The 21374-nt window shown below is 35.7% G+C and overlaps 1 protein-coding gene across 2 annotated transcripts in view; it reads left to right on the top strand.

Moving 5' to 3' along the window:
- Positions 1–21374, top strand: part of LOC132284530 (myosin-15) — a 66858-nt gene that overhangs the window by 36519 nt on the left and 8965 nt on the right. For both annotated transcript variants that reach the window (XR_009472305.1, XM_059786637.1), the window contains exons 20-30: positions 3067–3272; positions 4752–4871; positions 6808–6906; positions 7302–7523; positions 14817–14956; positions 15299–15410; positions 15646–15699; positions 15785–15874; positions 15988–16158; positions 17333–17485; positions 19789–19965. Coding sequence is in view for 1 of the 2 variants with exons in the window: in XM_059786637.1 (XP_059642620.1) it covers positions 3067–3272; positions 4752–4871; positions 6808–6906; positions 7302–7523; positions 14817–14956; positions 15299–15410; positions 15646–15699; positions 15785–15874; positions 15988–16158; positions 17333–17485; positions 19789–19965 (1544 nt within the window). In the remaining variant the exon portion in view is untranslated. The remainder of the gene's footprint in view (positions 1–3066; positions 3273–4751; positions 4872–6807; positions 6907–7301; positions 7524–14816; positions 14957–15298; positions 15411–15645; positions 15700–15784; positions 15875–15987; positions 16159–17332; positions 17486–19788; positions 19966–21374) is intronic.

Here is a 21374-nt window from a genome sequence, read left to right as displayed (position 1 = left end):
TGCCGGTTGGGGAGGTTCCTGAGATTGAGGCTTTTGCTGACATTCTTGGTTGTCGTACTGGTTCATTTCCCATTTCTTACTTAGGTTTGCCTCTGGGTGCTCCTTCGAGGTGTATGGGGATTTGGGACCCAGTGGTGGATAGATTTGAGAGAAGGTTGGCGGGTTGGAAGAAGCAGTATCTTTCCAAGGGCAGCAGGGTCACTCTAATTAAGAGCACCCTCTCTTGTCTTCCCACTTATTTTATTTCTCTTTTTCAGATTCCCTCTTCAGTTGCGGAGAGGATTGAGAGGTTGCAGTGTAATTTTCTGTGGGGTGGTAGAGGTGATGAGTTTAAGTTTCATTTGGTGCGATGGGAACAGGTTTGCAGGCCAATTCGGAAAGGTGGGTTGGGTCTTCGTAGATTGGTGCCTTTTAATACTTGGGAAATGGTTGTGGAGGTTTGGTGTGGAGAGACATTGGCTTTGGAGGAGGGTTGTGGCTTGTCGTCTTGGGGAGATGAGAGGAGGGTGGAGTTCTCTGGAAGTAAGGGATCCTCTGGGGGTGGGGGTCTGGAAATTTATTCGGAAGGGTTGGGATGAATTTTACAAACACATTCGGTTTTGTCTTAGAGATGGGAGGAGGATTTGTTTTTGGGAGGATGTGTGGTGTGGAGATGTTCCTCTCGCTCTCGCTTTTCTTCAGCTTTACATGATTGCTTCAGATAGGCAGGCCATGGTGGTTAACTGTTATCATCTTGATATTGGGAGATTGGTTTGGGATGTTCGATTCAGGCGTTTCTTTCAAGATTGGGATATCGAGTAGTCCATTCGTTTCTTGGAGCTGTTGTATCGCCAGAGGATTATGGTGGAGGATTCGGATTGTTGGTCTTGGGTTGCAAACTCCCAGGGGCGTTTTGAGGTGAGGTCTTTCTTCAGGTGTCTCTCCTTTGATCTTGAAGTTCGTTTTCCTTGGAAGTCTGTTTGGCGTTCTAAGGCTCCTCTCAAGGTGGCTTTCTTTGTGTGGACTTTGGTTCTGGGTAGGATCTTAACCCTGGATAATTTGAGGAGAAGTCAGGTGGCGGTTAATCGTTGTTATATGTGTCTTCGTGATGAGGAATCAGTGAATCACCTTCTCATTCATTGCTCTTTAGCTGGAGAGTGTTGGGATTTGATGCTTGGCTTATTTGGGTTTTCTTTGGTTATGCCAAGATCCGCTAGAGGGTTGATTGAGGCGTGGAGAGGTTGCCCTGTGGGGGTTCATTGTCAGGATGCGTAGAGGGCTATGCCGCTTTGTGTGTGGTGGTGTATTTGGCTTGAAAGGAATAGGAGATATTTTGAAGGAAAGGTGATGTCGATTTCGGTGCTTAAATTCTCGATTTTTTCCACTCTTTTTTTGTTGGGTTTCAGGGAGAGATCATAGATCGTTGGAGGAGATTGTTGACTTTTTGGCCTCCTTGAAGGCTTAAGGCCTTTGTGGTCTTTTGTATTTTTCTTGGGATCTACTCCCCTTTTGAGCGTTTTTTATTAAAATTTTATTTATCAAAAAAAAAAAAAAAAAAAAAAATTGAAGGTATTATGCTGCTAAATATAACTTGTTGGGTTTTGACTGGTGAGGTAAAGGTTCGGCCATTGGGGAGGTCTTCGGTTTTTGGGTGAACTGATAATATTTAGGGCTCAGTTGTTTTTATTTATTTATGAAGTGGCTGATATCAGGTTCCTGTAGTTATATATTATTTAGTTATTTTTGTTTCAAGACTGGTCTTCTTTTGGTTGAATAAGAATTGTACAGAAAGGTGGAGATGCAGAAAAGCATTCCTGTTAGTCTTGTGGTTATGGCTTTTGAAAAGCATTATGTTGAGGTGATGCAAATAATTAATTGTCTTGAAAAGTGTCTAGTCAAAGTTTATCAAGCAGTAATATTGGTATGGGAATCTGAAGATGTCATGGGAATGGTAAAAGATGTTATTGATGTCCAGAAAAGTGCAGTGTCATTAATAGTTGTAATATAAAATGGACATCCCTATTTATCTGCTGTAACCAAGTCTTATAGTATAATTTTGATTTATTATCACTTTATAAACAATTCTGGCTTTTCCCAGATTTCCGTTGGGAAATCTTGGCTCCAACTGTGATTGAGCAACCCTAGTCTTTCTCACTGCTGTTAGAAAATTTGTTTTTTTCTTCTGTTTTCTTCAGAAAGAGTGTGCCTGGTAGCGGATGTCACTATAGTACGGTAGGTGGGAGAAAATGATTTTTTGTTGGTTATCGATAAAAAGTACAACCATTGCCACCGTTAGTGTGCCCCACCATTGAAGCAATCTGTCATCTGTCATCTACTGCCACTGCACCGCACCACCTCAATGAGAATCTTTGTGCACTCCGCTGCTAATACCAAAACGATCTCCACTAGAGCTTTTTACTTTGACATCATACTCGTATATGTTCTAGTGATTGACATAATCATTTGTATGCTTGCTTTCTCCTTCAGAAAACACCCAAAGAGTCACGGAAATTACCATATTGTTCTTCTCCATTGTTTCTTACCTAAGTAGCACATGCACAGACACAATATGGCACCAGATATGCCGGCACATCGAATCCTAAAAAAGTAGGACATAGGCACGGAAATGTATAGATATAAACTTCTATTTATAAACATCTATTTCAAAAGACAATTATTGAACTTTATTTATTTATTAATTTTAATTCCAAGGATTACATAGTTTTGAAGATGATATGCTTATATCATAACAATGATTTTTTTATTTATATTTTTTATTCTACTATTCTACCTTTGCCATTGCAATTATATTCTTATCATATATGAGGAGTTTCATTGCTTCCTTGACTTGGTATAATGTCAATTTTCTCGTAGAAAAAAATTTGGACACTATTCTTATATGTGTTTGTTTAATATAAGATATGTACTGTGAATCTACGATGTGTTGACAAAGTGGGATGCATCAGCTAAATTGTCCAGAAAAATGAATTTGTTTTTAAATTATGGAAATGTCCATGAAGTGTAGGACTTGAGAGTGTATATATTTGTGTCTTGGTGCTTGATTTTTTTTTTCTTTTCCTTTTGCAGGCCATATTGCACGAAGTATGTTTGCAGCATTACGAGAGGCAGCAGCTGCTATTTCAATACAAAAATATGTCCGCAGGTGGCTATTAAGGCATGCCTATATTCAGATTTACTCTTGTGCTGTATTGATGCAATCGAGTATCCGTTGTTTTTCAACCCGTCGAATATTTTTGCACAGAAAGGAGCATAGAGCTGCTACTCGAATTCAGGTGAACTTGTCTTGGATTTCGGTATTTTACTTTTGCTACTATTCTAATGTGTTTATATGTAGAGTATATGACAAATTTTCTTGTTCCTTCTTACACAAGTTAAAAAAACCAAAAGTTTGTTTTCATGTATTACATCCTGGCCTAGTTACACATTAAATAAATCTGAAGTTAAATATATGGTTAAATTAAACCAAAATTAGATATTGAAATCTGCAGTCTAAATCATTGCATACCTTTGGCAATGATACTAGTAAAGCTAGTTGAAGGGAAATCAACTCAAAGTTGTTTGCTTATTCTTGAATTGTGAATGTATAAATGTCATAGTTGATAGAAAATTGACTGCAATTTAAAATGAGGAAGTGAAGGATTCGGCTAATCGATCCTGCTCTATTCGAGCAAAACACATAAAAATTTGCATCTAGCCTTTTAGGGGTAGGAAAAAGGGACTTCTATTGATTGAGAATGGAGTTCAAAAGAAGGGTGAGAGGTCCTCTAGAAGTGAAAGTATTGATTGAAAGAAGCAAATAAATGAACACAGCAACAAGTAAGGTGGATAGAATGTACCCTATAGTTCACATTTGAATTCCTGCTTGCTATGGTTGGAAATTGCCTCCCAATTGCATCAAACAAAAGCAAAGGTTCTCTTAATTATATGATGGATCACATGGGGTATATGCTAGCATATCCTTAGATTTATCAATATCCAATATTACTTATTGTCCATGTTAGGTATTCTTACCCCTCATCGAACCTTGAATCATAATAAATAATTATGTGAAACAGCAATCTCTACTCATGTAGAGTGTGAGCATCTTGCTTGACAATTCGAATTTTGTAAACTATGTGATCATTGATCAAAGATATCAATGGTGAAGAAATGTGAAACCCACAATTTAAAATTATATATATATATGTACACTGTATCTTAGGAATTTCAGAAAAATGATGACATGGGTGTGCAAAAAGTTAATGTTATTAATGTTATAAGTTAGGTTATGTACTATAGAGAAGTACTTGTCCCTTGCATTTTGCATCTTATGTAGCATTAAATATACTTTGCTCTTGCATTATCACTCTCTGCTATGCTCTTTATATGACGTGTGTTTTATTGCAAACAGGGTGACATGCATACATTTTGGTGAAAGTTATGATAATTCATGATTTGATTTGAAAAGCCCATCTAATATTTACCCATAAAATGAAATTATTTGACTTTATATATCTTTATTACACATAAAATCATTCTGTTGGTGCAAATTTTTTTTTTCTTTTTTTCTTTTATTTATTTTTTTGTTTTTGTTTTTTGGGGGATCACTTCAACTTTACCCAAAATCATTTTTGTTGGGGCAACTTTCTTTTTTCTTTTTTGGTTGGATCACTTTCATTTTCTTGTGTATTGTCTTCAAAGTAGTTGTTAGTCTGTTTTAGATGACCTAAAAGCTCATTCATCCTTTCCTGGCATTTAACATAATCTCGTAGGCTGCGTGGAGGATGTGCACGGTGCGCTCAGCTTTCCGTCATCGGCAAACTAATATTATAGCAATACAATGTCTTTGGAGGCGGAAAATGGCAAAAAAAGAGTTCCGGCGACTTAAACAGGTAAAAGAAACTTTATTAATCTCAGAATAATATTCATTTTCAAGGGTCCTAGATTTAGTTTTATGTTGGAATAAAGTAGAGTTTTTAGATTTGGAATGAAAGCTTCAATGCAATCATCTGTATCTTTGTCTTTATTTTTATTGAAATTTTCATCATCTCTGCCACATTGGCTGATTCCATAACTGATTTATTCTCAGATTATATACCCGATAATCCCCAGTATTTGTTGAATAGCCTAGTATTTATTCTTTGTCGCCACTTGGAATCAAATTTACTTAATTCTTCTTTCTCTCTCTCTCTCTCTCTGTTTTTATTTTTGGGGTAAATTATTCTCTTGTATTTCTTTGAAAAATAATTTTAAGATATTTTTAATTATTCTTTCTATTAAACCATGAGAGATATTTCGTAGGGTGTCTTAGTATTTGGCTTCAATTAATCTCTTTTTTTCTGGTGATAAGCATGACACTCGCATTCATTTCCCAACTGTTAGTTGAGTGTTGCACCTCTCCTTATGGGTCATCTGTGATACCACTTAAACTAGATGCTGTTTTCTCTCCCGTTTGGTTTTTATTATTTTTCTGGTTGTTTCATATAAAGAAGTGAAGATCTCATTAAAATTGCAAATCATGTTTGGTACAAGTGAACATGACAGTGATTTGTCTGAATTTCTTAAACTATATATGATAGACCTATTTATTACCAAAAGCTTGATAATAATGTTTTATATGTGGTGATTGCATATTTTTGTACAGGTCATTGTGTGGATATTTTTACATTCTTCTACATGAAATGTTCACTGATAAATATGAACTGTAACACACTCTGAGTAAGCTTTTATCTTGTAAGGCATTTGTAGCCAACAGGAAATTTCCCCTGTTAGGCAAACAAATCCCTATTATGAGCGCGCTGTGGAGGCAGAGTGAAGTCAGTAGTAATTTTGGCTCCTTTTAAGATTGAAATTCTGTTAGAAAAGGCTGCTTGTTAGGGGAACATATTGGTATAGTAAATCTGTAAGGTAAATGATAGGTATGAAGTGGATAACAATGCTTAAGACAACTTTAAGAAATCATGGTTCCGAATTAAAAGCTGAATATTTGCGTATTTTGAGTACTTTATATTATTGCATGAAACTTTAAGTATAGTTTTATTGAATCTGGATATCATCAGATTTCGTATATTTGCCATGTCAGATTACAGAAAATCTGGAAGATATTGCTTTCTGAATTTTTTTACAATTATTGGGAAACAATTGTCTTTGATGCAGCAGGAGGCAAGGCGGTCCCTGTATTTTTATCTTTAATCCACAGGAGAGATAGATAGAACTTTGACTTGAGGAGTAATATTAATGGTGGCTAGATAATGATGTCATCCCGTTCGAGAAAGTAAAATATACCTAATTGAGTGTCATGAAAACCTTGGCTGGGTTACTTTCTGTAAAGCTTTGAACTGACAAGAAGCCGTCATTGGAGTTCTTATTACATGCTTTAGCCAAAAGGAAATAGTCTGTACAGCAATTAACGACGACAACACACAGCTATGTACACATTGATTTTGTGAGCACATACGATTATTAAAAGCTTTGTCACTAACTATCATGGTAACACTAAAATTTGTTAGAATGACTGTTGAATATAGTGGCTATACCAAAATGAAAGGTAATAAGGATTGTGCCCTCAATAAGCATTGGGTTTCAAAATTATATTTGCTTCATTAATGCATACTAAATATGCTTTGGGTCCTTTTGATTGAGGGAAAAGAAACGAGATCATTTCTGGTAACGCGTACTTAATAGAGTGAAGTTCTTCATATAGAGGTTTATAACAGATTTAGTTTTTAAGCACTTATGGTTTATGCAATATTTGCATGATTTTAATATGATGTCATACTTTTTGGTTATAGTTTGAAGTGTCATACTTCATCTATTTATTTTATGCAGGAAGCTAATGAGGCAGGCGCATTGCGCTTGGCGAAGAGTAAACTTGAGAAGCAATTGGAAGATCTTACATGGAGGTTGCATTTGGAAAAAAAACTAAGGGTAAATATCGTAGCTGCTGTCATTGGGTATATTAGCTAGTATGATCTTTGGTTATTAGGATGTTGTCCTTGTTCTATTATGTCATTAGTTTATTTTATCAATTTAGTCCATATCTAATTCTTTCCAAGTACTAAGCATGAAAAAATCAAATAAGCTTTTTGTTTTGTAGCCACTTTTCCTAATTCCTTATTTCACTACAATTGCATTGAAATGTTTAATCTCTTCCTTCCACAATTTATGTTGGATTGGTTTGCAGCAAGCTAGCTGTCCTCTTTCTTGCTTTAAAAACTCATTTTCTATTTTTTCTACGCCCCTCCGTTAGCATTCAAGCTACTTCATGGATTGTTTGACTGCTACATGGAACTCTACCCTAATGGCAACACTCTGGAGTGCAGGTTTCTAGTGAAGATGCTAAATTACTGGAAATTTCGAAACTTCAGAAGACAGTGGAATCTTTAAGTCTTGAGTTAGATGCTGCTAAGTTGGCCACAGTTAATGAGTGCAACAAGAATGCAGTGCTTCAAAATCAGTTAGAATTATCAGCAAGAGAGAAATCTGCTTTGGAAAGAGAAGTCGTTGTGATGGCTGAACTGCGAAATGAAAGCGCATTTTTGAAGGTGACAACATTTTTCACTTTCATTGGTTTGAATTTAATAAATTATGTGCTCTTAATGAGTAAACAGCTGGAAGACCTAATACTAAATTACTCACAGTGCCACCTATGCGAAACTGTTTTGAATGAGATTAACCATTTTATCTTTATTGTGTCTACTTGTATCTACATCGTAAAGGTATATGGTATATTTACTTCGATTCATAATTTAGCCGTTCTGTTTATTTTTTCGGTGACCTAGCTGTCATACATCACCTGCTGTCCGCCAGATCCCACTCATTGGCCAGTCATTCTCATTTGGATATGCTTATTGAGTCTCCATTTCCTTGTTTGCTTTGCCATGGTTCTGTTTTCCCCTTTTTTTTCTCTCTGCTGATAAAATTTTGCATGTGCAAAAAACAAGGTTTTGGTTGAAATTATTTTTAAGATTTTGAATATTGATTTGCTCTGCATCTTTGTTTATAAAAACTCATATTAAACCTAAAAAACTTGGAGTGGGATAATTTGAATTTGGCATATCATTTTTACCTCAGTAGTTTGCAAATCCTTTCATAATTTTGAGATCATTCTGTGGTGATTATTGATAGAATAATGATTTTGTTTAGAGTTGGTTTTTGCTAGCTGGAAATAGATCTGGAGAATATGGTGTGCAGCATACATCGCTGTTAGGATTATAAAGTTTATAGTCTAAGTGTTGGCTAATTTCGTAGACCAAAACATACAAATGTAATTCTTGACTATGGTCATTCAGTTCCGTACTCTTCAAAGTTTTTTAGAAGTGATGATTTATGTTTAGAAGTGATGGTTGGATCATATGTGAAGTGTTTGGATGAAGTTTCTACTCCCACAAAGGACAAATTCAACTTCTTCAGCAAAATAAGGTTATAAAGTAAATATACTCGAACAATCATCTCCACCATTTAGGATCATGCATACATATTTACTTAATCGAGTTTCAAAGTTTTCTAAACTTACTTGGTCATCCATAAACATAGTTTTGAATATGCATGTTCAATTTGCAAATTCAGTTTTGCAGCTTTTAAACTGAGTTTGCACTCCCAGATCCATCGAGGGTTATTATATCATTTTACTGTTAAAATTGAACTTTCGATCCATGCAGCATGAAGCATTGATGGATCAAAGTATTGATCGATAATTACTCCAGGTAGGGTTCAATCAAAGCACCCTTAAACTTTGATCGATCGACCCCTGTATGGGTATCGATCGACAAAAGCGGAAAAAGGCGATATCTGAATAATTGGTCACTAAATTGTTTCGTTATTTAATTTATGGAAAGTTGTCCTATGATTGCCCATAAATGCAGAGTTTCTATAAACCCTAAAATGTGTGTGAATATCAAGAGAAAAATGAATACACACTTTATATGCATTGAGGGTTTTAGTTTATGAATCCACGCCATGGTGTGCGAATATCAAGAGAAAAACACATACACACTTTATATGCATTGAGGGTTTCAGTTTATGAATCCACGCCATTCATAGATGTTTGTTTATTTTATTGTTTATTTCTTTAACCACAAGAGTGAAAACTTCATGTTCTTCATATGTTCATACATACGAGAGTTTATCTTGTGAGTTTGAAAGAGTGAGTGCATCGATTTGTTTTTCATCATACATCATTCACACTAGTCATGGTGATTTTGATGAATGGTAAGTATTGACACTGTTGCTGCGGATACCGAAGAGACTCACAATCATATTTTCAAAGACGCAGAGTTCGATTCCACTGAACTGCTGTTAGATGGATTGGCTGAAGGACGACCTTAAGAGATCTTCTTAATGTGAAGATTTGGTGCTTTGCTGAGTTTGAAGATAGGACTAGAGTTCATGGGTGTTGAACGGATCTAGGGTTGTATCTCTTTCTTCATAGTGGATTAATTTGCTGGACTAGGTCCTCTGAAATTTTGACTTATCAGTTGGGTAGGTTTTTTCACGTAAAATCTTGTGTGCATTCTAACCTTACTCATTACACTTTATGTTGCTTTAAATATTCATGTTGATGAGTTTGTTTAATTTATCAAGCACGATTGAATGATAGGAATGTTAAGTTATATGCTTTTGATATATTAATCAATCAAGCTTATGAGTTTATTTAATTGTTTTAAAGCAATTTTTAGATTATAAAAGTTAATCTTGTTATTTTTATTTATAGAGTTGTTTCAATTGCATCATCAAGGAACTGAATTGATTGATTTGACTTAAAGTGGTATCAGAGTTTTATATATCAATTCTGTCTTTTAATGTTTAAATTGTTGAAAATTGGTAATTGTTCCTTCTTGACCTATCCACCCCCTCTAGGTCTTGGGATATTACGATGATAAACGATCCTGTTTGCGTTTGAGGATTTGGTTGTTTCCGTACGGACTCAAGTGAGCTCTTCAAATATTGTTCCGGTTGAATTGATAAAACCCTATCAACCGCAAATACAATGTGCTGAATGGTCAACTATTTTGTTAATGCTTGTCCAACTGATGCTATTATCTAATGTGAACCTTTTGGTTTGCTGTAATGCTTCTTAAAATACACAGGAAATAAAAAATGTTGATCAAAGGGGAGTTCAAACTATTACACAAGTGTTAGGAAATGAATGAAAAAGAAGTGGCAACTCATTGTGCAATGTGCTGGTAAAGAAAATCTTAAAAAATAAATAAAATTGGGAATCGGCTTAGGGAAGTGCTTGACGAGTTGATGGGTCCCCATCAGTCGGCTTTCATTAAAGAACATCAGTGAAAACATTCTTCTGGCTCATGAGCTGGTCCTTTGTGCTAGGTTAGATATTTGCAAGGTGTACGACTCCATTCCTTGGGATGCTGTCCTTAATAACCTTTAATCCTTGATGTTTCTTGAGGTGGGTGTAATCTTTATCCTTAATGGGTGAGTTTTTGTCTGTTATTGAAGTCTTTCCTTTTCCTTTTCTCCCTATAGCTGAATTTTGTTAAAAAATAAAAGTAGGAGAAATAACTTCCAACAAGGAGAAAATATTGTCCTACTCCCTAAAGAAACTTATTTTCAATAATTCGTTTTAGGGGCCATTGCCTGGTGTACTGGTAGAATGCATGGCTGCCGAGCATGAGAATTTGGAGGGTCAGGGTATTTTCGCGGATTCCTTGAAGCTTAGGAGGGAGGAGTGTCAGGCGGAGTTTGCTGAGATTGCTATCATGGAGGAGATTTCGTGGAGGCAAAAGTCTAGAGCGTTGTGGCTCAAGGAAGGTGACAAAAACACGAAGTTCTTTCATAGACTTGCCAATGCTCATAGAAGGGGCAATCACATTGGGAGGATTCGGGTGGATGGGGAGGTGTTTTGTAAGGAGGAGGACATTTGTAAAGATTTTGTTGAGTATTTTTCGAAGTTGTTCATTGAACCTTCTGGTTGGCGACCTTTTCTTGCAGGGCTCCATTTTGATTCTAGTTCGAGTGAGGAGTGCTCTATTTTTGGAGGAGCCATTTTCTGAGGAGGAAGTTTTGACCGCTTTGAAGAGCTGTAATGGGGATCAAGCCCCATGTCCTGATGGTTTTTCAATGAGATTCCTCTTGGAGTGCTGGGAGGTGGTTTGAGAGGAGGTGATGGGTTCTTTCCACGCCTTTCATTCTCGGGGCTCTTTTGAGAAAAGTTTGAATGCCACTTTTATTGCTCTCATTCCGAAAAAGGGAGGGGCGCTGGATTTTAGGGATTTTCGCCCTATTAGCTTGGGGGTTGCTTTTACAAGTTGATTGCAAAAGTCTTGGCTTTAAGGTTGGGGACGGTTCTGGATGGTGTTATTTTTCATTCTCAGAATGCTTTTGTGGGAGGTCGTCAGATTTTGGATTCAGTTTTTATTTCTAGCGAATGTGTGGACTTCAGATTGAGCAGTGGGATTCCGGGTGTTTTGTGCAAGCTGGATATAGAGAAGGCGTATGATCATGTTAATTGAAACTTCCTCCTCCACTTATTGGAGAGGATGGGGTTTGGTGAGCGATGGAGGAGATGGATCCATTTTTGTTTCTTTAGTGCTCGTTTCTCTATTTTTTGTGAATGGTGCTCCGTCGGGGTTTTTCTCTAGTTCGAGGGGATTGAGACAAGGGGATCCGCTTTCTCCTTTCCTTTTCTTTTTTGTGATGAGGCTCTTAGTAGATTGTTGAAGAGAGCTGTTGAGTTGGGGTTTTTGAGAGTTTTTCGGGTGGGCAGAGATGTTGCTAGTCAGTTGGAAATTTCCCACTTGATGTTTGCCGATGATACTTTAGTTCTTTGTGATGCTGATGCGTCCCAAGTGAGGTATTTGAGATGTGTTTTGATTTGGTTCCAAGTTGTTTCTGGGCTTAAGGAGAATGTAGGAAAGAGCGTTCTGGTTCCGGTTGGGGAGGTCCCTGAGATCAAGATGTTTGCTCAGATTCTTGGATGTCGCACTGGCTCTTTCCCCATTTCTTACTTAGGGTTGCCTCTGGGAGCCCCTTCGAGATGTGTGGGGTGCTGGGACCCGATTGTGGATAGATTTGAGAGGAGCGGATTGGAAGAAGCAGTATCTCTCTAAGGGAGAAAGGGTCACGCTGATCAAGAGTACCCTTTCTAGCCTCCCTACTTATTTTATCTCTTTTTCAAATTCCTTCTTCTGTGGCTGAGAGAATTGAGAGGTTGCTCCGCAATTTTCTTTTTTTTTGGGGGGAGGGGGGAGGATAGGAGTTCAAGTACCATCTGGTTCATTGGGAGCAGGTGTGTCTCGTCCGATTCGTTGAGGAGGTTTAGGGCTTAGGAGGTTATTGCCTTTCAATAAGGCTCTCCTCGGGAAATGGCTTTGGAGGTTTGGGGTTGAGAGGCATTGGCTTTGGAGGAGAGTTATCGCTTGCTAATTTGGAGAGAACAGTGGAGGGTGGAGTTCTCTTGAGGTGCGTGGCCCTAGGGGGTGGGGGTTTGGACCTTCATTCGGAAGGGGTGGGAGGATTTTTGCAATCATGTTTGCTTTCGTATAGGATTAGATTTTGGGAGAATGTTTGGTGTGGGGAGCTTTCTCTTACTCTTTCTTTCCCTCGGCTCTTCAGGATTGCTTCTCCTATACAGGCCATGGTGGTTGACTGTTATCATCTTGATAACTAGAGACTGACTTGGGATGTTCAGTTTAGGAGGCATTTTGAGGATTGGGAGATAGAGGACGTTTCTCGTTTGTTGGAGGTTTTGTATAGCCAAGTGATCAGAGATGGGGATTCGGATGGTTGGCTTTGGATTCCTAACTCTTAGGGTCGGTTCGAGGTTAGGTCTTTTTTCAGGTGCCTTACAGTTTATGCTTGGGGCCCCTTCCCTTGGAAGTCTGTTTGGCGTTCTAAGGCCCCCCTCAAAGTGGCCTTCTTTACTTGGACTTCTGTTTTGGGAAAGATGTTAACCCAGGATAATTTGAGGAGGAGGAATCAGGTGGTGGTTAACCGTTGTTACTTGTGCTTGCGTGATGAGGAGACAGTTGATCATTTTCTGTTGCACTGCAGTATGGCCCGAGACTGCTGCGTTTTGATGTTTGGTTTGTTTGGAGTTCCCTGGGTTATGCCTTGTTCCACTAGAGGGTTGATTGAGGCTTGGAGAGGCTTCTCAGTTGGGCTCTCATTCGAGATGCCTGGAGGGCTACTCTTCTTTGGATTTGGTGGTGCATTTGGCTGGAGAGAAATCGGAGATATTTTGATGGAAAGGAGAAGCCTTTCTCTTTGCTTAAGTTCTCTATTATTTCCACTCTTTTTTGTTGGGTTTCAGGGAGAGATTATAGATCTTTAGAGGAGATTGTTTCTTTTTTGGCCTCTTTGAAGGCTTGAGGCTTTTTTTGGCCTTTGTGTTTCTTTGGGATCCGTTCCCCTTTTGAGCGTTTTTTATATATAAATTTTTACTTATAAAAAAAAATAATAATTTACAAGAGCAGCCACTTTTTGCAACTAAAACCAGAGGTTAAAATTGTTTCTAGTCTGCCTCTCCCAGCACCCTTAATTAAGAAGGGCCAGAATGGCTATATTACCTTTTTTTATTCGGTGAAATGATGTGAAGGGAATTGTATAGGTATGGCAAGAACAATTAAACCCCCTATATAAAAGTTTTCCTGTTCATAACACGTAAAACAGTTGTCCTAAAAAATCAGATGTTAAATTTTCTTTTAGGATGGGAAGTGAACTTATGCATTTGCTGAAATATGGATTTCTGGATCTCACATTAATACTGGACAAAGATTTAGACAGATTTCTGGACATAATCTGTTAATCCAAAAATATTTTCAGGAATCATTAGAAAACCATAGTAATCATACGTTATTCAATAACCTTCAGCAAGGCCCTAAAAATATTGGGTGTTCTATTGCTTGTTTTTTCTTCATGCACTAGAAGTATTTATATGTTCTTGATGGGTAGTAGCCATACATATGTCAATAATCATCACCAAGGCCTTAACCATATTGGGTGTTCTACGGCTTGCATTTTCTTAATGCACTAAAAGTATCAATATGGCATTGATGGGTATGGTGTGCCACATAACTAATTTTTTTTTTTTTTTTCTGATTTAATCTTTTCGACAGTTCTACAATTTGTCTTGTTGTAACTGTTGTCAGGGGCTTATTTGTTATTACTTATATAATGTTGGGGCTTATGTGTAATTTCTGAAACTTGTTATTATAAATAGAATGTGGTGGAAGGATGAAAGTATTCTTTCATTCTTTCTCTCATTCCTCGTCTCTCTCTCTTTTTCTCTCATTTGCTTTCTTCTCTTTTTCTTCTTCGTCTTCCTCTTCTTCTTCTTCTTCTTCTTTATCACTTACTCTTGATTTGATTATATCTTAAAGTCAACCATAACGTTGTGCTTCTTATTCCTGTATAGCTTCTTAGTTTTCACTTAATTAACAGATTTGGTTCGACTATTTCTTATGGGACACTTGCAACAATTAGTCTGAAGAGCATTCTTTTCCTTGCCTTTGTACCCTTCCATACCATATTTCCTGATTAAATAAATTTAAGTTTCCTATACCATCTTTCCTGATTACATGAACTTAGAATGACTATTGAAAAGAAGACTCTTAGATTCCATATTTTTATGGAGTTCGCCCAATGCATTACAATATCATGCTATTTTAATAGGAAGTCTATTCTTTGAAGAAGCTCCTTTTTAAAATTTTATGATCTTTTGTGTTAATTTTTTATACCACTGCCTTCTATTAGGGAAGTTAATCCCTAGAAATTGACCCTATTTAAAATTTTATGATCTTTTTGTGTTAATTTTTTATACCACTGCTTTCTATTTGGGAAGTTAATCCCTAGAAATTAACCTAGTCATTTTTCTGCAGAGTTCTTTGAATACCTTGGAGAAAAAGAACTCAGTGCTCGAGTGCGAACTTGTCAAGGCTAAAGAAGATTCTAATAAAACCATTGAAAAGCTGAGGGAAGTTGAACAAACATGTTCACAACTTCAGCTGAATTTGAGAAGGTATTGTTTCATTCTTAAAAGATTTATGGTGATCAATAGCTATCAATTCTTTTATTCAAAGAATTTGTTCAATTTACTAGATGACTTCACTGTTGTCCTATCGACACTGCTTGGTTTTGGGGGTCTCCTGTATGTTTTATTTTTATCCATTGAACTTTTACGAAGCATCTTATTTTTTTCCCTAGTTACAAAGCATCTATTTAACTGCTTCTATAAGTAATTCCAGATGTCAAAACTTCTTTGAATCTATATTTTTTGATTATCTGATCTTCAAATGTATCTATAAAATTCTTGAACCTATTTCATATCCATTTTCATTTCTTAATTTATTTGCAATTGTAGTTTGGAGGAGAAGCTCTCAAATTTAGATGATGAGAATCATGTCCTGCGTCAAAAAGCATTGAATGCATCTCCAAGGAGCAACCACCCTGGTTTTGCCAAGCCATTTTTAGATGTAAGTATTGACTTATCCCTTCATACATGCTAGATTCATTCAGAGATGCATGTATGTATGTTCATATATTTTGCAGTTTGCAACCTTCTAGTAGGTTAAGAGTTTTAAAACAGGTTACTTGTTCTGCTCTCCCTTTACTGTCACAGATAATTTTTGTAGAAAAAAATTCTAGGAGTGGTTGACTTGTACATAGTTAATTAGATTTATGATTAAGTCTTATTTTCTGATTAAACAGAAGTACTCTGGTGGTGCACTCCCTCTCCACTTTACTGATCGGAAGCCTGTTTTTGTAAGATTTGATCTGTTAGTCCATCTATTAATTCTGCACCAAATTTTATGCTTTTATTCTTACAGATCTATCATCTTTGATGCAGGAATCACCCACTCCCACAAAGCTCATAGCACCTTTTTCACAAGGATTATCAGATTCACGTCGTACAAAGTTAACTGTTGAAAGGCATCAGGTTTTATTCTCTTGTTGCTTATTACTATTTTTATTATTGTTGTTGTTGTTGTTGTGTGTGTTATCTCTATGCTACATTTTTATATCGGATTGAAAATTGAAATTATCATACAGGAGAACCATGAATTTCTCTCAAAGTGTATTAAAGAGGATTTGGGGTTTAAAGGTGGTAAACCAGTGGCAGCTTGTGTAATATACAGATGCCTTCTTCATTGGCATGCCTTTGAGTCTGAGAGGACATCTATATTTGACTACATTATTGAGGGTATCAATGATGTCCTGAAGGTAGCTTTCTTTTATAGGACTATTCAGCATTTCTTTCCCTTCATTGTTGTTCTTTTCTTTTCTTTTTTCTTTTTTGGTTTCTTACAGTATTCTGACATTCTATATATATCATTTGTTTGATATTTATCTTTTTTCCTAGTATATGTTTGATATTTATCCCTAGTAAAAAGAATATATATTATTGATATCAAGGAGTGCAGAGACAGAAGGATGAGATATCATTTTGAGGGAAAAAATGAAGTTCAGCAATATTGAAAGAAGCTAGAAAACCATAATTCAAGCCAACGCAACCTAATAGGCGTCGACTGCAATCAAATCTGAATGAGAGCAAAAATATCCCTTCAAAAGAACTAATCAGGAAGCCCTGTGTTTGCTAAAGATTTTACTCTCTCGTAGGCCACTTTAGGTATTCATCTAATCTCCATATCTAGGAGTGATGGAAAATTCATAAACTCTCTCAGTGGGTGATTATATTGCCAGCCAAGAGTTGTAGATACAACCTATTTGACCATTTTGTCAGAATTGCCCACAATAGAAGCAAGATCTCTACCCATAATAGGCAGATTAGGTGACTGGTCTTTACCTCATTTTATAGGAAATGGAAACTGGACAAAAGGATGATTTAAGGTGTTGAGGATTTAAATATTAAAGTTGCACCCTCTCTAATAACTAAAGCTTTTAGAGTAGATGGTTGTTAACATGGTATCAGCGCAGGAAAGCTACTGAGTTCAAACCTCAATGTCATCCTGATAATTTAAATTGAAACCCGTGTTGGACAATATAAAAAAGGTCACACGTGAGGTGGCATGTTAGAGGATTTAAATATTAAAGTTACATGTTCTCTAATAGCTTAAGCTTTTAGAGTATATGGTGGTTAATGGAAGGCTTTGATCTTCCTTATAAATTAAACTTTATTTTGGACAAAGAGCTTTGTTAGAGGTCGTCTTGCTACACACGTCACTTTTATGAGCCTTCTTGTTAGCAATAGTCCAAACCTGATCCTTAACTGTATAAGGCTTTGATAGAATTCAGTAGTTGTCGGGAATAATGCATTTCTCCCATGTAGTTGGGAAAAGACTTTCTTGAATTGGGTTGACTTTGTTGTAGCATTAGCATAGATCAAGTATAAATGTTGCTGGTATATTTATGATTTATACTGTAATTGTTATTTCAGGTCGGTGATGAGAATGTTACCTTGCCATACTGGTTGTCTAATGCCTCAGCCCTTCTATGTCTCCTGCAAAGGAATTTACGTTCCAACGGCTTCTTGACTGCATCTTCTCAACGCTCTGCGGGCTCTTCTACTCTGAATGGGAGGGTTGCTCAAGTGAGTTCTGTAGTTGTATATTAGAGCATGGTGTAATATTACTCTCACAAACAACATTCAATGTCTAGCACATATTCCATGAAAGAATTTCCTGTTATGTTCTTTCATTTTGAACAATTTACAATATATAAAGAACACTTTATACATTAATAGACATTTCTATACATCAAAAAGTATGAGACTGAATTTTGTATATCTGAGCAATAAAACAGATACACTTTACTGTATGTATTGCGGGCTCTTCTACTCTAAATGGGGGGGTTGCTCAAGTGAGTTCTCTAGTTCTATAATAGAGTATGGTGTATTTAATTTTACTCTCACAAACAACCTTCAATGTCTAGTACATATTCAGTGAAAGAATTTCATGTTATGTTCTTTAATTTTGAACAATAAACAATATTTAAGAACACTTCTATAAATTAATAGACATTTCTTTACATTAAAAAATATGAGACTGAATTAAACAGTGACAGTTTACTCTATGTATTTTGTACCAATTGAATCGCTATGTATTGGAGGATACTTTTATTGGCACTGAAAGTGTATATGAGTTGCCCGTTGTCTGGGGATTTATACACTATATATTCTGCTACATTTCTCTTTATATGTAAGCATGCTCTTATAAATGATGTATCTAAAGGATTGTCTTATTTAGGGATGTGATATCCACATTCCACACTCCATTTTTAATTCTTGCACTCCATGTGAAATTTTTAATAAAGAAAATGACACAATTGCCCCTCAAAATGGAGTTGGAGAGTAATTTTTGGATAATTGTGGAGTGTGAGAGCGCTTTTAAAGGTCAATTATGTCATGTTCTTTCTGAAAAACCAAGTGGATTATGAGATTACAAAGTGGAGTGTTAATACAATTTCCCTTGCTTTTAGCCGTATTTCATAAATGTGATGAAGTAGGATCTATTGATTTGAACAAGTTTAGTGTGAGCGTGGTGTCAGTGAGCTTATCAAACTGATAGTTTATTTTTTGCTTCTATACTTTCATGAGTTTGTTTCCTTTCATAATTGAATTGCATATATTTTGGATCTATCTAAAAAATAAGGACAGACCTACCCGAGTACCGGTATTGAAGGTTTTTTTTTTTTTCTTTCTAATTTGGATCTTAGGAGATGATTTTGGTTTTCCTATTGTTAAATAAGTTTATTTTATATAAAGTTACATGTTATTTGTATAATTACGTGTTTAAGAGGAACATCACTCCACTCTTCACCCTCTTTCCAAAATTGAAACTTTTTTCTTCTTTAGGTTGATTTCCATCCATTGCTGTCATTTCAGGGCTTCTACCTTATTCGAATGCACATTTGGTATGTAGTACCAAACTGCATGTACATGAAGTGACAGCTGCATACATCATACGCGTTTTTATTTTTATTTACTTCCCTCTAGATTTTTAGTGAACTAAATTGTTGATTGCAGGCTGCAGTGCATTAAATGCCACATCAATTCTTAAAAAATTGAAGTCGTCATTTTCATATTTATATTTGATCTTCTGATGCTCATAGTTGTAACAACTTCCATTATATTGTGATGCATGATTCCTAGTAACTTTCTGAGCCCATAACTTTTCTCTCGGCTTAATGTTTCTCTTATTTCATGCTTGATAGCTCAAGCTTGAACATAACACCAAGCAATCTCCCCTACTTATTTCTGAATTGTTCAGATAACCGAATTTGCATATGTTTGTATTTGTATGCATATAGATGTATTTGAAATATAACTCAAAATCTTGATTAGTTTTTTCCCTCTTTTTGCCTGCTTAATTAAAATTTTCTTGAACTTCCTTTTTACCTTCATGTTGTGGGTTAGAATTTTTTTATTTTATGTCTCAGAAACAATTGCTTCTCATGTTATTATCAATTATATAGTGAAGCTTGTCCTTGTAAAAATTATATCATTATTTGACAGCTTGTTGTTTACTCTTATAATCACTTGTTAGATCATATGCTTTTTGTAAATTGCAGTCCATGTGTGTATCCCCTCTCTTTTTGCTTGTCAGTAAAGTGATAACATGAATAAGTTCCATTAAATCTTGATTTGATCATTTGACATACATAAAATGTAAAATTCGTATATATATATATATATATATTTGATGTTTAGAATTGTCAGGTAAAGGTAGACAATTACACTTGCATTCCCAATGGTTCTCTGTCAATGGTATATTTACATTTACCGTCTGTTGCATAATGATTGCATTTACTCTTTTCTTTATAGCCAAATTCTTTATTGCTTATTATTTGATAAACCTGATATATTGATGGTCTCTGTTTGTTTCACCTTTTTAGGTTCTGAAATCTCCTTTCAAGTACATTGGATTTGAGGATGGTACCTCCCTTCTGGAAGCGAGGTACCCGGCTATACTATTTAAACAACAATTAACTGCTTGTGTAGAGAAGATATTTGGCTTGATTCGTGATAATTTGAAGAAAGAAATTTCACCACTGTTGGGTTTGTGCATTCAGGTCAGTTATTTTCTCGGTTATTTAATTTAATTTTGAATTTTGAATTTTGAATTTTAGCATTACGGTATACATTTTTTATTCACGGGATGCCCTAAGGTCCGTTTGAATTACTAAAAAATTGTCCTGTGGTTATAGTTATTATTTCAAGAAGTTGCAAAAAACCTACAATATTATGGCAATCTAGATTAGTTATTAAGCGATGGTGTAATTTGCTTGCTATATTATAGTTAGAGAAATGTCTTTTGATTCCATTTTACATGACCGAATGACATGAAGTAATCAGTTCTATGTTGTCCTAGATGTATAGGATCAGTCAGAAGAATCAATCCATTTTCGTTTCTACTCAATTGGGGACCGTATCTTCTTTTGAAAGCTGATTGTATCAATTCTATCTTACTCACAAACAGTTCCTGTTTTGGCCTCCCCTAGTATTACAAAATATAGGACTTTTTCCTCTTTATTCACTGGCTTACTAAACCATTTTAGTTGACTCATTGAAGACGAACACAACAGAAGATATTTACAATTAGGAACCTTGTTGTTTTTTCATATTTGAATACCATGACCAAAGTTTGATCTGCAAGAACATTATTGGCCTATGGTATGAATGCATATCACAGTCTCCATACTGATTGCAGCCTTTGCTGGGTGGATTTTCAGTATTCATATCATCTGTAGCAAGTGGTATTATATACCAAATATTTTTATCTGCCGCTGTTTGAAGTTATTTATTTAATTATGTGGTTTATATGATACCAAACCAAGATATTTCAGAGAAATTTAAGGCCAAAAAAAAATGTGTGTACATACATAAGGTTGTAACAGGAAATTGAAATATCGTAAGATTAAGAACAACTTATCGAGAGACTGGGACAGGCGTTCAACTTGCTCGCGAATCAGCAGAAATTTACCCACTCGAAAAACTCAACATATTATATAAATATGAAGAAAAATAACTGCACTTCAAATGCAAAAAGTATGAAATTTTTAGGGAGATGTAAAACAATGTTATTTGTACTCAGGGAGAAGAACTTTTTTTTGTTTTGGATAATTGTTAATGTAAAAGACCTCTATATTTATAGAGAAATAGGCGACTCTTAGCAACAGAAATTCTTTTAGGATTAGATATGACTCTTAAACACGACTTTTGGAAATCTACCAACATACACAATCTTTTATAAACATACACAACTGCTAAATAAACAATTAATAAATTTAATATTTCATTCACCTAAAAGTTCAAACAATGCCTCATATGAATGAAATATTAATAAATAAAACTATAATGTTGCGTTTGGTGTGCACGAATGGAATGGCCATTCCAACCATTCATTTGTTTGGTATGCAATTTAAAGTGGGAATGGTTATTCCATTGGAATTAAAATTCATTCCACAACTAAACATATGGA

Source organism: Cornus florida, unplaced genomic scaffold (assembly GCF_030987335.1).
Source record: "Cornus florida cultivar Cherokee Brave unplaced genomic scaffold, ASM3098733v1 CherokeeBrave_3.0.0_Hap2_Chr11, whole genome shotgun sequence".
Classification (NCBI taxonomy): domain Eukaryota; kingdom Viridiplantae; phylum Streptophyta; class Magnoliopsida; order Cornales; family Cornaceae; genus Cornus; species Cornus florida.
This window is presented reverse-complemented; position numbering and strand designations above follow the sequence as displayed.